A 17,199-nucleotide genomic window follows, 5' to 3' on the forward strand; every position below is an offset into this window, starting at 1 on the left:
GGGTGGGATGGGGAGACAGATCATGTGTTATATTTGACACATGATTCTTATTTGCACTGGTTCCTTATTCTAGCTGAGAATGAAAAATGCGAGACAAGATGGCATAAACTTCTCCAACAAAAAGTCAAAGTGAATGTGACAGTGTCTCATAAAACAGATTTCTGGGCTTCTAGATAAATCTGTGAGTACGTCCGGAAAGGACAAAAACAAAAATTCCAAACACTTGTGCGAAACGGTAAAAGACCATAAATTGATATGACATCCTCAAGTAACACATCCTGCACGACTTTACTGTTTGTTCCAAAACATCCTTGATGTAAGATGTGCTGGGAGAAACTGTGCAGTCAAGTCTGTGAATTACATCATTTTGAGCTTTGTGTAACATGATTTATTCCTTTTATCAAAACAGCTATAATGAAAAATATTCCTCGTTTGTCATCCTGATGGCTTTCCAGCTCTGCTCTTTTTGCAGGGATGTTGTTTGTCAAAGGACTGTGGGGACACCTGGTGGTGATCTGGAGTATTACTGAATCAAGCAGGCAGTTGAATGCAACTTTGAGGATGCTACAATAGCTCATTTTTTGTATATTACAAATAAAAGAATAAATAGGTACTGTAGGTGATGTTTGTTCAACTGTTTTTCCAAAATCATTATTGGTGCTCATTTTTGTCAAATGTTTGACATTATGACATATGACAACGGAGAGGAATCCAGGCAGCATCAACCATTGTACATGCAACATTTACAGTACAATCAAACAACTGCTTCGATCAAGGGTAGCAGGCTGTGTTTTCAAAGGGGGAATGAATACACATTACTCACAATATATCACTATAAAGTGAATGTTTTTAAGAAAAGTGTGCCAAGTTCCCAAGCAGCAGGAAAAGAATACATCAGATGTTGAGATTAAGTGTTAGCTATAATAGTTAAAACAAACTGTAGGAAAGCCAAGTGAAAGAACACCAAAGTGGCACATGATGTCTAGAAACACACGATCCATCCAGGTACCTGTGGTGTTAACAGTCTCTCTGATTGCCTGTTAACATCACAAAGTTGTCAATAAACTGTAACATCACAGACAACTATTATACAAAAGAAAACATAGCAAACAACTACATCAGCAAACAGACAAAATGCACATCTAGACTAAATTCACAGGTGGTCTTAGAGGAGTTAACTTGCGTGATTTTTCACTTTTCTGTGTATGTATAACAGAACTCCACCGAATACAGAATTTGAAATAGATGCTAAATAGTTTTCTCTATCCCCTGATATTGTACATTAGAAGTGGTGGACTAAAAATTAAGAATCAGTTCATCCAAATCCCAAAAAAATCTCAAAGAGGGATATTTCAGAACATAACATTAAATCAAAACAATTTGCACATAGATACTACAGTAAAGCTGTGTTTTGTAATTTGGGTGAACTGACCATTTAATGAGTGCAGATATTCATGTCATACAGAGGCCAAGACATATGGTTTTATGAGGGAAACTTGGACTGCGCCTGTTTGTTTTGGCTACAAAAAGAAATCCGATGACCTTTCTTCATGCGCAAGTTACACGGTTTCATGAGGTGAATAATTAATGCAGGAACTAAGTGGTTTGGACACATGGCTATGTAGGTCATGTAAATACACCATCACACCGCTACACAAACGCTCTCTCAATACTGTTTCACTTTAGTCTGTGAAGGAATGTTAATTAAGTCAAACAAACTTAGACTATGTGTTTATATGTAGTCACTTACATTTCTTGCATCCACATTTCTTTATCCTTTTGGGATCAGTTATGTCATCGTGGCAGGCTTTACAGTAAAACAACGCCCTATGGAAGAAAAACAAGAATCCCATGTAAGAACACTCTACATGGTTGAGGAGTTGATGTCCAAGATGCTGAAATGAAAAAAAGTGTTTACAGACATTTTATCTTCCCTACATCTGCAACAAGTATTAGAATGTAACTGGGTACATTTACCCAAGTGCTGCACTTCAACAAATTTGAGGTAGTTCTTCTTTACTGGAGTATTTTCATGTCATGCTACATTATACTTATATAATGTATTTTGTACTCCGATACATTTATTTGAGAGCATTAGGTACTTTGTAGATAATAATAATTTACTTATGAGTTTTTAAAATATGATATATCAGAAATAAAACTACCCAATGGTAGATGAAATAGTTCATTATAGCTGTACTTGAATTATACAACAGTAAAATCTACTTACACATTAATGCATAGGGATATATAATATAATATGTATTTTTTTGTTTGTTTTGATAGTTACATTTGGCTGATAATAATGCTAATGTACTTTTACTTAACTGACATTTTCAGTGCAGGAATGTTACTTGTAACTTGCAATTAAGTATTTTTATAGTGCAGTATTGCTACTGTTGCTTAAAAAAAGGATCTGAAATCATTCCTCCACCACTGTCTGCAACAAATTTTTTCAGGTCACGTCTAGTCATTCTAGGAGAGAAACATTTTTAATACAAGTATTTGATGCTTAAAGGAAAACAACGGAGGACCAGGGATGCATTTCAACAGAAAGAATCAGGTTGATTAAACAAATTTAATCCCTGGTATTTAGAAACAAGTCAGGCATGAATTTTAGGCATTTGCCAAATACATGAGGTGAAATGTTGTGAGCTGTACCAAAGTTAAACAATGTTTTGACGTATCATTAGGCCCTGCAGTGGGTATCAGGCTGTTTTCTTAAATTTACTGAGCCTTCACCACTTGTCGGAGGCCACCACTCTCTAATCCTATCCTAACGTACATTTCAATTGTGTTTGAATCTTACCCTTGCCCAAGAAAACAGCAGATACAAGCTAACAGCTAAGATCATCATCTAACAACATAACACAACAGCATAACCCACCGAAATAACCAAGCATTCCTCCTCAGCTACGGCTGCTTCACTTTTGCAAGCCACAAAGCCTACACCTCTGTCGATAATATCAACAGCTAACAACAACCAGCTAGTAATAGGTTAAGCTATAGCCTAGTGAATGCACTGGCAACATGTGGCCTAAGGGTGTGCCCCGCCTTCGCCCAAAGTCAGCTGGGATTGGCTCCCCACGACCCTATAAGGGTAAGTGGTATAGCTAATGGATGGATGAAATATATATATGTAATCTTTTTTTCCTACAAATTATAACTCACTAGAAAGAATGTGGTGACTGATGGATACTGTATGACATGATGGCTCTTGCAACAGAGCAGCAAAACACAGTCACACAGAGTTTTCATCAGAGTAGAGACTTTACTTTTAGACACTGTTTAATCTCAGGACACATTCGTTACCTCTTCACTTCTTTGGCATCGCTGGCTATAAAGAAGCCCAAGGTCCCTTCCTCCATTTTCACGTGGTTCCCAGGGTTTATCAGGGTGCTGCGAGAATTTATAGACCAAAGATGTCAGAGCAGAAAAGTTATATCACAGAATTTTGCAAGGCTTTGCACTAATCACTGGCAGTGGCACGCGCGGGCAGGATTAGCTTTTGCAACTCATTTGGCAGGCGAACCTGTTTATTAAATTAAGTTGATGAAAGTTGATAGCAGTGACACTTCAAATGGTATAAAATGAGCATCAGTGCATTAAAGAAACTACTAAAACAAAGCTCCAGCTGTGTTTAAAGAACCCCACTGCCACCTCCTCCATTAATTTGTCAGGATCAGAAAGCCCTGTGATGTCTGTGAACAAACCAATTTAGACACTAATTTTGCACAATTTGTAAAGCGGCTTGTGTTTGCAGTCAAACAGAGAACCTGATTCAAAGTAGCTTCATTATTGAAAGCAAATACTGACAGCAAACACACCTGCATATTAAAGTTTTTGCATCTATGAATTTTAATGACTCCCAACAATCCAGTGTGAGCACATCCACTTACCTGCTTTCCCTTTGATCAGACTTGTACTCTATGGCTATAAGTAGTAGCTTTAGCTTCACATAGCAGAGTCTGCAAAAGAGAGTAACAATATAATTAGACATCATGCATGCTAAATAATTTCAGAAAATCATCTTAGATACTTACTTTGAAGTCTAATTCATATTTTTGAGGCTAAGCACCTGTTTTTCCTGTGTGATTACCTTCTTTGAGACTTTAACTAAGAAATCCACTAGTTGAAAAAAATGTATTATAGTAATTATGATATTTGAATATGGTATTTCAAGGATTTTTTGAGAAAAGGCTAATACAGTATGGAAGTCACAGAATGGTAAAAGTTGCTTTCTTTTTTTTAAAAAAAAATCCCATTATCTTTACATCACAATTACAAATTAGTACAATTATTATCACGTGATTTTGGATGTTGGTTCTAAGAGGACTATCTATCAAGACAACAAAGACATTTACCCTGCTGTTCCAAGAAAATGAGTTAGTTATTCCAACATAATTAAATATATCATATGATCTTGTGATAAATAAAACAATGCAAAATCAAAAAAGTATGGTGGTTCGCAACTTACATACACACCTGTACCTTTAAAGTTAAAATGTTATCTCATCTTTATACTCTAAGACTTCAACACTGCTGTTTTCATATCTTCACACTCTTAGTTCTGACTCTTAATTTAAAAATTGTACGTTATTAAAAAAATCCAGAAATCTAGCAGATGTGCACATCCCATAAAACATGAACAGGTGCTGGACTAATGAAACAAGGTGAGAAGGAAAAACAAATGGCCGCACACTGTAGCTCCCTTATGTCATTTTTATTAGATATCCAAATTACACAAGAGACCTACAGTGTGCAGACCTTTATTTTTCTTTCTCAAGTTACTGAAAAGACCAATGGAAACAAAAAAACAATGTAGCAGTTAAGTAAAGTAAAGAAAAATCCACAAAGTACAACACTTAATTTTAAAAAGCTGATGTTTCAGTGTACTTACTCGCAAATTACAGGGAAAGACAAGCCGACAAAGGCACTCGACAGGTACTCGGTGTACATCTCATTAGCTACTCCCTCTAGGTAATACTTCTGCCATGTGTCCTCCTCAATCTGTGACAAACAATGGAAGACAAAAGACAGACAAACTTCTACCATTACAAAAATACTGGAAACTGGAAACAAATTTAAGTTTTTTTTTTTTTTTTTTTTTTTTTTTTTTACAAGTTCATCCTAACCCACTCACCAGATGCTATATATGGGCCTCACCTGGGATAATCATTATTATCTATTCAGACTATTTGTTTTGATTAACTCTACTTTTGAAAATAATCCAGTGAGCACAGATGGATGAATCTTAGCTGTGGCTACCTTGATGAAGGACCTCATGGAGAAAAGGTTGGCTAGCATGGTGGAGAGGCCCTGAGCCAGGCAGCTCTGGGCGATGAAGCCAAGCTTCAGCTCTGCAAGGCAAATGGCATCATCTCCCTCCTTCCAGTTCCAGCTTGGGATGTTCAAAAGATGGGCCTAAGGGGGGAGGAAACAAAATGTTAGATTATGTGGTTGCTTTACAGAACTACACACTGTAAACACTTCTTAAATCCCTCTTTTTAACATGGTTGTAAAATACTGAAATTATAAATAAATAATCTTTCAAACAAACTCAAATTATATCCATTTAAACTAACTCAAACGTAAATATCAAAATGCTAAAATACAGCAATAACAAACATGTAATCAATCATCTTTTTAGGTTGTGATTCAAGTAAAAATGACAGAATATACCAACCTTATTGTGGTACTGCAACATTTGAGTGATTATTCTGATCTTTGGATGGTAGTTCTTGATGGATATAACCCTGATACAGGACAAAAGGGACAAAACAAACTCAGAGCACTTACAAAACCTTTTCCATTTGCAGTGCCCTTATCTACTTCTCCTGGACATGTTTACATTATTCATAAACACAAAAACTCCTTACACCTCCAAAAAGCATTCTCAAACTAAACATTTTACAGTTTGGCAGCTGGCAGATTTAAGCTTGTATAAAACAGTTCCTTGTGTCTTTTAATGTTGGAATATTGTTTGTTGTAACAGATTCATGTTCTCCCTCTCAGCTCTTGATCATTTTCCAAAAGGGAAAGTGAGACCCTGGAGTTTGTTCATGCTGAGAGTCTGTCTGCTTGCAGTGAGAGCCAGCTCCGACACGCTAGCTTACACTCCTGATTTGAGTCCAGGCCAGGAAGTGATATCAAACACCGGCATTCACTTTCTAAGGTATGAGCATTTGGTAACACTTTATACTGTGTATCTCTGCCTGTTGTAACTGGGTTTACAAATACCTGTCAGAAGTCCAAGAGGACACACTGATGCAGAGTTTAACCGACCAGTATTTCTGTACAGTTTACATCCTGAATAATTTGCATTATTTAAAGATTCCTTATCACTAACACAAGATAAGCCAGTGGAGTTTGAGGCACAACAAAAATCCATCTATTGTATATATTTCTTTGAATGATTACAACGATTTATGTAAAAACAGGTTATTAAATGTATAGAGTATACTCACTCACCCAGCACTTTATTAGAAACACCACAATAATACTAGGTAAAGCCTTCCCTTGCTCTCAAAACAGCCTAAGTACTCTGTGGGATGGATTCCACAAGATGTTAGAAACATTCCTTTGAGATTCTAGTTCATGTTGCATTACATAATTTCTGCAGATTTGTCAGCTGCACCTTCATGCTGCAAATCGCCTGTTCTTCCAGATCCCAAAGGTGTTCTACTACATTCAGATCTGGTGACCGAGGAGGCCACTGAAGTACACTGAACTCATTGTCAAGTTCATGAAACAAGATCAAGACCACTTTTGCTTTGTGACTTGGTGCATTATCATGCTGGAAGTAGCCTTTAGAGGATGGCAACATAAACTTCATGGCCATAAAGGGATGTACCTGGTCAGCAACAATACTCAGACAGGCTCTGAGGTTCAAACCATGATTGATTGCTATTAAGGGGCCAAAAAAACATTCCCTACACCATTACACCACAACTACCAGCCTGGACTGTTGACACAAGGTAGGTTGGATCCATGTATTCATGCTGTTCACACCAAACTCTGAGTTAGCCTTTCTGTCAGCTCCAACCAGTCTGGCCTTTCTCCACTGAGCTCTCTCTTCAACAAGGTGTTTTTGCAGAGCTGCGGCTCACTGGAGGTTTTTTTGTTTCTTGCACCACTCAGAGTAGGGATCAACTGATGTTTTTTTTTCAGGGCTGATACTGATTATCAGTAATCAAGTGCTGTATTAGGACACTCACCATGGCATCCAGGTGTTTCTATTATGTTGTTCACCCTATTTATATCAGTGAATGTAGGTTAAATAACAGAAACATCTCTGTATAATGTAATACAGCTACACACCACATCCTTCACAATGATCATACAGTTGAATCAACAACTGTTTTAAACAATTTTATTACAAACTGAACATTATATCCTTCATGAAGGAGGATTTACTGCAGGACAGACTACATCAATTTTAGGTAGATGTTCCTAATAAACTGACAACTGAGTGTATATTAGTAATTATCAGTTGTGTGCAAAGGCAGCAAAGAGCCTGACTGGAATTAATTGGTCGATTTCAGTGCTGTCCTCACCTGTGAACTGATACACCTGGCAGCCTAAAGATGCTCTTTAATTGAATAGTTTTATCATATATTATTATCACCAAATGAGATTTTTTCCCTTTTCAAATGTAACATGTTTACTCAGAGTACTTCTTAACTGACTTAGTACTTTTGTTTCAGTAACAGTAGTTTGTGGCCGTCCACAGTGCTGCAGTCAGCGTGGTGTAGTTTCTCATACTAGTAGTGTTGCTGCTTTATTTTATCACAGGTAATGCTTCCTTTTTTCATCACAGTGACTAACTACCTTCTGTACATTTAAACTTACAGTAGTTCTGCTCCAGCACTCACAGCTTTCTGCTCCTTTTAGCGACTTTCACTAATTCAGCAGTTATTTACACGCTGTTCAGCTAGTTACTTTAGCTTAGCACTTAGCGCTAGCGTCTTTCTTTCTCTTGCTCGGTGTGTCCTGTACCAACAGATGTACTTGTTCATCGGAGTGTGGTGTTGTTGTAACTGTAGAGGATTGTGTTAATTATTACAACTTCAGCGATGTCTGCTATCTTACCTTCGGTACACAGCTCCGCTCGTTAACTGGAGCAGATCATTAACCGCAGCTGCTCTAGTCTGTGACCGTCGGTGTACACAACAGCCTTCAGCGTGATTGGCTGTTACTCGTGACGTGTAACCAATCAAATCGTGCTGTGGGCGGGACATCGCTTCAGACCACAGAGTGCTGACTACAGACTGGCTCCATCAGAGCCAAAATAGCACTTTTAAATTAATTTATTTTAACGATTATCGGTTCAAAAATAACGACACCGATTATTGGAAAATGCCGAATTTGACCTCTATCCCTAATTCAGAGTAAAAACTCTAGAGACTACTGTGTGTGAAAATCTCAGGAAATCAGCCATTTCAAAAATCCTCAAACCAGCCCATCTCACTCCAACAATCACGCCATGGTCACAGTCACTGAGATCACATATCTCCTTTGCTGTTTGATGTCAACATTAACTGAAGCTCCTGTCTGCATGATGCTGCACTGCTGCCACATGATTGGCTGATGCGATAACTGCATGAATAAGCAGCTGTACAGGTTTTCCTAATTAAGTATTCAGTGAGTGTATGAGTTCTAAATAGGTCTAATTATTTCTGTTGCACACTTTAAACTTCTTATTTTTAACCAATGTTGAAATAAAATAAAAACATAACTTCATTGTAAAGCACCCATGATATCTTATGATGAATTTCGGAACTTTTAGAACTGAGCATTTAAACTCAGTAAAAATCTCCATTAATCTCCTGTGTCTTATTTATAAAACAGTGCCAATTTGCAATTTGCAAAAGCTACAACAAGATTGAACATAATTGGCCACAGGATTAGAAACAAACAAAAAAAAAAAACAAGGAGGGAGAGAGAGAAACAGAAATCTTTGAGAAGCTGCTTTGGTTTACCTCATGATGTTGGATGCATCCTCAGCATCAGGGTCAGCACAGTATTTGTTGGCTAAGATCAAACAAGCATCAGCTGATTCAATCTGAAAACAAAATTGCATAAAGCCAACACACTAAGTTATCCAAATCAATATCAGGCAGTAAACTGCAGTAAGGTATCAAAACAGCACAGAGTCACAGAGGAAGAAGCATTGTCTGTTAGTTACCTTGACTCTGGCCAGGTCGTGTGGGTTTAGGACGGACCCTTGGTAAAACTCCACCTGGGTGAAGTGGCGCTTGAACAAGGCTTCCAGCTCAAGATTAGGGGAAATACTGAGAGAAATAAGAGAAAGTCTTAAATCTGAGTAGAAAGACTATCTTTAATCTGCTGAGGAGATGATTGTTTTTATCTTGAGCAATGACATTTGCTGTTTTTTCTGGGTCACAAGTGAAAAAAAAAAAAAAAACTTGTACTTACTTATGGAGAAAAACAATTTCTACATTGACATCATCCCTGTCCTTGTGTAGGAAGTCTTTTAGAAAGTTGGACACACTCTCAAGTGTTATATGACCACAGACCACGATGTGCCTGGAAAACGAGGTGCAGAGCAATCATGAAACTAAAATGCAGTTGGGATAAAAGTCAACAACAAAACACACAAACACAAAAAGGTTGTTTCATCTTTATCTTTGTCCTAGGGTCAAAATGATGAGGGGGATGTAATGGGAATGAAAGGTTGTCAGTACTGCTGTATTCAGGTGATTAATTTGAAATCTGTGCAGGGAAAACATAATTGAAACTATGTTGCAGGAGGGATGTTTGATGTTCCTGCTGTGACGAGTGAGGACTGAATGAGTAGGTCAGAGAGCACTGTGGATTTTAGTATCAGATTATAAAGGATCAGAGTTTACTTAGATGGAGATTATGAAATCAGCACAGTGTGTCTCCATTCCCACATATCACAGATCCTTTATATAAGGAGCCCAGTTTAGATTTATTCCTATCTGTCTTTATTATATCTTTATTTTTAAACTATTTAGAAAATGATTTTAGGTGTTTACTCAGAAGTGCTACGAAAGAAGAACCGCAGCTGGAAATCTCTCCGCACTGCAGTGTTTCTTCATGGCTTTAATCTACAATAAATAAATCAGGATCATTGTTATTTTGCACCACTTGTTCTGCTAATTTGCAAAGGAACACAGTTAAGAGAATGGTTACATCTATGACAGTTATGATAGTAATGACGAGTTAGGACAGCAAGAAGAAGACAGAAGGAAATAGAAAAATAATGAAACTAATAATTCTCTCCTATTGTGAAAATAGCTAAAGTAGACATTAATAATACATATACTTTAATATTTAAATGCAGGCAGCTTATACAGGGAGAAGAACTGCATCCACAGATTTTCTAAATTTCTTAAAGCTGTTGGTCAGATGTAGCTAATAGACCATTTGCTTCAGCTCCTGCGTCTCATTTAAATAAATACGATTTTTTTGATAAGTGTTCATTTCATTAAGAATAAAAAAAATACCAACTAAAAAAATCTTACAAAATAAGATACACACAAATAACTTAAATGGCTCTAATTGTGAGTGTTTCTACCAAACTGACCAACAAAAGAAGCCAAGATTTGGTTTAAGAACCTTTCACAAACCAAGTCTGACTTCTTCACAACTGAGTGAAGGACCACAAGTAACAAAAGCATGCTACAATAAGCCATATTTTGTTTAGAGGCATCCAGAATCTCACTATCTTTAGAAACAGCTGCAGAGCTTGGGACACGAGTTCACATGTCACTGACACGTGGATATGTTAAAGGAATAGTTTCACATTTTGGGAAACACATTTATTTGCTTTCTTGCCGAGAAGATCAACGTCCCTCTCATGTCTGTCCATTAAGTATGGAGCTTTTTGTGTAATGTATACACAAAAAGCAAAAAATTTCAAGTTGTACTTTTATGATAGGTTACATGCTAAGCTATGCTAACTATGCCCTGGTAGCTTTATATTCAACACAAAGACAAATTGATCTTCTCACCTAACGTTTTGGCGAAAAAGTGAACAAGCACATGTCCTAAAGTGTCAAACTATTCCTTTAAACTCAAAATTTTATTTAGTCCTGAGGGTGTAGGTCAGACTGAAGATAAAGGCCAGGAATGTTCATAAGCAAAGCGTGGAAAAGACAAGCATAGCAAAGCAAAAAAAAAGAAAAGTTTTTCTGGCACAGAAAAACTGAAAATTCAAAAGAATCAACATGAAGCAAGCAATGACTGGATGTATGAGTTTGGAAATTTAAACTTATTAAGTTTATTATTTTGTCTGTCTTTAAATATTTTATGTGTATTATTTCATAATGAATGAACCACTCTGGTATGACTTAATTATTATTAATTATTACTCTTCAAGAAAACATATGCGCATAAACTGATTCAACTCTGTCCCCCGGTGTGTGTATTGATCCAGAAGTAGTTGAATCATCATTGTGTATCTTTTTAAATCAGTGACATAGCAACTACAGACTGTACTGTATAAGGTTTTTCTTTGATTACATATGTGCTTTATTTTATTTTATTTATGCAATTTTTAAAATACACAAATTGATGTGTTGGATGGGTGTGAGGTGTGACTGGTGAACAAAATAAGACTGTGTGAATGAGTGCTAATACTTGATTTACAAACACAAAATAGACACAGATGTACATTGACAATAAGCAGCCTAATTACAAGTAAGACACCACAAAACATGTAGGATTTTCTCTCAGTGGTTAATATATAGATATGGTAAAATGAAGTTCATAAAAACTGTGATACATCTGTAAACTGGGTGGAGCTTTTGCCCTTTTTGTCCTGGAATAAAGTTTTGTAAAGCATTTAGTATCCTTTAGTTTTGACCTACAGTGACCCCCAACTTTAACCCTGTGTACAGAAGAGGTGGCACTTTCTAATTTTTGTCCTCGCAAAACAGTTCTTGGGAGTTACAATACTGATCAAAATAAAGCATAAAGAGCATAATGTGGGGTATTATTGTTGTCATGGACATGAATAACTGTACATCTGCTTTAAACCATATAAGGGGACAGGACCTTAAACATAGTTCTGTTTAAAAGTTTAACCACCTCCTTTTCTTTACTAAGTGGTGATGGTTTAATCCATTTAAACACAGATCAAAGAAACACATTTTTCTTTTTTTTCCCCAACAGTAGTTTTTGATAATCACAATTTATATCACAGTGAGATAATCCTACATGTGCCATCTTTAGACATGACAGCAATACATCTATGTGACTACACTGCAAAAATGTCAAGTCATTTTTGTCTATTTTTAAGCTCTCAAAGTCCTATTTACTTAAAAAAAGTGAAAAAATCTGACAATTTTAAAAATGTCTCCAGTATGAATTTTGGAGAATCTATGTCATTCTTCTTCAAGATTTTTTTTTTTTTTTAACTTATTTTCATAAATAAGACATTCAGGACTCAATAATAGACGATAACAACTTGCTGACATATTTATGGAGGTATTTTTGCAGTGTAAACGCAAACATTGATTCATGACAAGTAGTGATGACAGCTTGCACACATAAAAGCAGCAGCAATACAGTACAATTAACTCTACACATTAATCATGGCCAAGTTCTTCAGTCACAGTGTGACTTTAGTGCTAATTGAGATCATTACATCTCAAGTGACAGTTTCATGACGTCTATTTACGCAAAAGGTCAGAGTATGTCACCTCTTAATGAGAGGGCCACTTGAGTCACACAAAACCACACCATTAAAAGTTTGCTGATTTTTCATTTGTTTGACTTACTTTCTGCCTCTGGTCGAGTTATAACTCCCTCCATATTTCTTCCGATTAAGGATGAGAGCAGCAATTTCTGGCACGTAGCGAGCAAACATGGCCTACATGCATGAAAAAGAAAAAGAAAAGGGCATGCAGAGAAGGTTCTACTGCGGTGGAGGCAGTAGAGCCTCCTTGAATACTTACTTTCTCCCATTAACCGCACTATAGGAACCACCATATTTCTTGCGGTTTCCTATTAACTCTATGATTTCAGGGACGTAGCTCGCAAACATGGCCTAAGGAGAAGATAGAAGACAGAAGAAGAGACTAAAAAAAAGATAGGCAAAGAAGAGCAGGTCCTCTATTTTTGCTTTAAAGAAATCCGTAAAGTCTGAAAGAGGAACACTACTGTATGTGCAGGAGTAATATTAATATTTACTTGTTAACAGGAAAAAGGAGAAAGAAAATAAGAAAGTTGCAATTCACTGAGATTAGTCATTATTGGCTGAATGTAGCCTGGAGTTATATCACAGTTACATTCAAAATATTGAGAGAAAGTGTGAGAAGGAAAAAGGAAATTATAAGGCCAATATTTACGGATACTGGAAGAATAAAGGAGAAAAATGACAGCTGATGAGTGGTATGTCGATCTGTGACAGAAAATAAATAATAAAAATCAAGAGAAAGCCTTATGTGCCATGTTTCGCCCAACAAACACACGTCGGGTTGATTTAGAAAGCACAGCTAAATGGATGGCAAACATTAACTGAAACTCTACACTGCTGCTCAACTTTTGTTCAAGAGTCATTGTGAGGACAAAGTGACAGTTTTATTACAGTTAGCATTAATGTCTTTTAGTTTGAGATACGTATAACAGATTCTTGTAACATTTACTGTAAACTCAAGAGACAGCTGCTACTCATCTAGAAATGTAGATATTTTCCCTTCTTCACATTAACTGCTGCTGTTGCTTGTGTGTTTTATTAACAAAAGGTGTCAGTATCCTGCTTTAGTTTATTTATAGGCTACTATATCACACCTGCAATACCATAAGAAAAATAAACTATAAGAAAAAGAAGTAAATAGTGTAGTGGTGTACTGCAAATCCTTCAGCAGTTGACATATTTTTTTTTTTGTCATTTCCCCTATTCAGCCCAACATATGCAGTATCTTTAGAAACTTTGGGCTCTCTGCTAGAATTTAAAATGATATTTTGGGAGTTTGAACAATGTTTGGCTGCACAGTTTGACTTTGTACTGACTGTCTGTAGTTAAAACTTCACTCCTGTCCTTTTGCCCAAAGTTATTCATTTTTATTTTGATCATCAAAGAGATTGTGAATGACACTACAGCTTTCCAAAAGGTTATAAAAAACCATATTTCAGTATGGCACCATGCCATTTAATCCACTTGTGAATAATCCTTAATGATCCACAGAACAGTGTCGTCTCAGTGAGGCTATTTTCTTTATCAGGTTACTCAGGTCTGTGGTAAATCTCAGACAGGATGTTTTTTCTGTTTGGTGAATTTATTTCACTATCGCTTTATCAATCTATAAAATGTGTCCTTTTTCATTTCTCAAAATGCCTTTAAATATTTGTGCAGCTAGTGAGTTATAGTAATGTTGCTAAATCCATAAAGCTGGGCTGTAATAAATCATCCTTGAATCATTGTGTTTGTTGGAAAAGAGGGAGGGGAGGCAGGAGGGTGGAGCCACCTGAAACCGCAGTACTTAGTTTACAGTTAATAACAGATGCAAAAAATCTCAAATATTCTACATTTCATTTGAAATTAATATGTAACAAAAACAAAAAGCTTCAGCATTATACCTGAATAAATGCTGCAGTATTATAGACAACTCCTACAATTCATGACATGCAACATACTGTGGTGAAGTGGTGAGCCACAATAACACCTCAGTGTAAACAACAGGTGAAGGGCGTCCTGAGTTGACAGAGTCTCGGCGTTTGTTAACACCTGGCGGAGTGTGATGATTGGTTGCATGGAGGATTTTAAGCGGGAATAAGTAATGAGAGGGATTTTTACCAAACCACCAAGGATGAAGAAGACCATAAACAGGCGGCCCAGGGTGGTTTTGGCATAAACGTCTCCATAGCCAACAGTGGACATAGTAACCATGAGTAAGTAGACACATTCCCAGTAAGAAAGTGCCTGGGAATTTTGGAAGTTTTCCCAAGGATCCCCTGAGTTTTCCACCTGGAACAGAGGTTGAGATTCATACAACCACGAAAACACACAGGTGTAAAGCATTTCTATCTTCTTCCACAATGCAATAACAAGAATGTACTAAAAAATAAAATGAAATAAAAGAGCAGCTACTTGCTGTATAAGCAATCTTTCATCTTAACTTCATTGGCTCACATTAACTTACCAAGTGAATGAAGCCTGCTGCAGTTAGCCATGTGCTTATGAAAATTGAACACAGGTTCACCAGCTTTATAGAGTTGCTATTAGAAAAAAAAGAGCCAGACAACAGTGTTTGAGTTATTAGTTATTACACCAATATCAGAAAAATACATCGTCCGAGAGTCATTAGCCTGGAAAATCCATGTTCCAAAATGTATTATACAGCTTCCATATTGAGTTTTTGCCATTATGGAAGAACGAGCAGGATTCTACATCGTGACCAGCTGTTTAAATTATAAATAGAGATCATTCTGATCCATTTAATGTGAGCGTGATTCAACGGAAACGCAGTAGCATGCAACATAAAACAGTAAAGTCCTTAAAACTGCTGCATCTACTTTGTTTGGCATATTCTTCCTAATTATGGAATTACAGTGCATGCTTTGCTTGTATTGTTGTGGTTAGACATATTAACATACGGCTCTATTTAAAGATGCATTTTCACAAATTTGCAGCAATGGTATATTTCTAAAAATCTTTAGCACATGAGTAGATGTCTTCCTCCCTGTTTATTTCAAGATTCTTAAAATAATACAGTATACTGTATGTCTTATATGGAACAAGTCCCTGCACGACCTCTGTCCTCTCTTCGTGTGCTCCGTCTTTACCTTCATCTGAGTGAACGGGCGAGGAGATTATTCTAAAGCATTTTGTTGCACTATAAGCTCTTCCTGACATCTGTGCAAAAAGATTTAATTCGAAGCAGCGAGGACACAGAAAGCTCTTATGCTCATGATTCCCATTATACAGTACAGTGCGCAAAACATCATATTACAGTGCTGTCTGCAGTACTGAGGAATAAACTCTACACTTGCAATGATGTACACCTCATCAAATTAAAGAGCTGTGGTTAATTTTGAGGAAAACGCTGAAAATAATGCTCAGTCTTCTCCTTTAAAGTAAAACTGTGGCATGTTTATGCTAATGTCAACAAAATAAGTCACTGCACATGCACGATTTCACACTGCAACACACATTACAAACAGTCTGCCACACACACAAGGAGATCAAACTTCGGTACACTTACCTCGTCTTTAGTATATTCAAAAACTGTAAAATTTCTGAGAACTGTATCAACCTTAAGGCCCTTAAAAACCTCAAGCCTGTGAGGGGAAAGAAAAGACCATAAAGAAATTACCACACGTGAAAAATTCAGACAACATCAATAACATTCGACTGTGGTTTCACAAGAACATCATACCTTTCATACTTTCATCCATGTTTATCAGCTTCATTGGATTCATATTGATTAAAAAAAACAAAAAAGTAAACTCCGACTGAACAAGCGCTACTGAACACTGTATCATAAAAGAAACATTTTGGAATATGTGGGGGGAAAAAAAGGAAAAGAAAGTCTACATCCCAGATATCTCTTCAGCAACTCATAACACTCTGTTTTAATCTCAGGAGCCTCGCAGAGCACCAGCATCTACCTGATACATGTTTCATTCCTGCTGGATGAAACTGAACGTGGAAGAGATGAAAACCTGGATTAGAGTAAAGACAGGTGGACGCCGTCACGACAAATTTAATGAGTAAACAGAAGTGACGTCAAATCCAACATTTCAGGGTATTTATGGGAACAAAAAAAAAAAAAAAGGAGCCTGTTGCCAAGAGTTCAAGGACGGCATAACGCTGACAAAATCAGCAGTAACAACAACATGAGCCTGAGCTCCTGTACATGATTACTGACACACTGTATCATAGCATCATTTAAGCTGCATATATATTTAATCACAACCTGATTATAACCAGTTTGCAGCTATTTCTGTCCAAAAAAAGCTCAGATAAGCAACACATAAACCACCATCTCCTACAAAAGCATTAGATAAAGCAAAACCGCACATATTTATCGTGTTCATGTTTCATCATTTAGCTGCACTGCAGTAAACTACCTGCTAAAAAGAACCTCCCACCTGAGTTTAAAAGCCAAATGATTCATGGATCCAGCTCATTTTGAAAAGGAGCTGTATCCACTGCAGTGTCGGTGCTGCGTGAACAATTAAAAGCCACCTCAGCCAAGAGTGAGC

The 17,199-nt window shown here is 36.8% G+C and overlaps 1 protein-coding gene across 15 annotated transcripts in view; it reads right to left on the bottom strand.

The window, feature by feature from the left end:
* LOC130162951 (calcium-activated potassium channel subunit alpha-1) overlaps positions 1-17,199 on the bottom strand; it is a 109,835-nt gene that overhangs the window by 26,083 nt on the left and 66,553 nt on the right. For 13 of the 15 annotated variants that reach the window (XR_008826323.1, XM_056366870.1, XM_056366869.1 and 10 more), the window contains exons 6-18: positions 16,197-16,272; positions 15,135-15,210; positions 14,789-14,959; positions 12,948-13,039; positions 9,439-9,549; positions 9,188-9,293; positions 8,982-9,064; positions 5,687-5,756; positions 5,269-5,424; positions 4,901-5,010; positions 3,900-3,968; positions 3,313-3,399; positions 1,751-1,827 (exon numbers count right to left, since the gene is read on the bottom strand). Coding sequence is in view for 14 of the 15 variants with exons in the window: in XM_056366870.1 (XP_056222845.1) it covers positions 1,751-1,827; positions 3,313-3,399; positions 3,900-3,968; positions 4,901-5,010; positions 5,269-5,424; positions 5,687-5,756; positions 8,982-9,064; positions 9,188-9,293; positions 9,439-9,549; positions 12,948-13,039; positions 14,789-14,959; positions 15,135-15,210; positions 16,197-16,272 (1,284 nt within the window). In the remaining variant the exon portion in view is untranslated. Of the gene's footprint in view, positions 1-1,750; positions 1,828-3,312; positions 3,400-3,899; positions 3,969-4,900; positions 5,011-5,268; positions 5,425-5,686; positions 5,757-8,981; positions 9,065-9,187; positions 9,294-9,438; positions 9,550-12,770; positions 12,863-12,947; positions 13,040-14,788; positions 14,960-15,134; positions 15,211-16,196; positions 16,273-17,199 lie in introns of all 15 variants that reach the window. The other 2 variants (XM_056366864.1, XM_056366874.1) reach the window with 1 other exon arrangement.

The sequence above is a fragment of the Seriola aureovittata genome, chromosome 21, assembly GCF_021018895.1.
Source record: "Seriola aureovittata isolate HTS-2021-v1 ecotype China chromosome 21, ASM2101889v1, whole genome shotgun sequence".
Lineage (NCBI taxonomy): Eukaryota > Metazoa > Chordata > Actinopteri > Carangiformes > Carangidae > Seriola > Seriola aureovittata.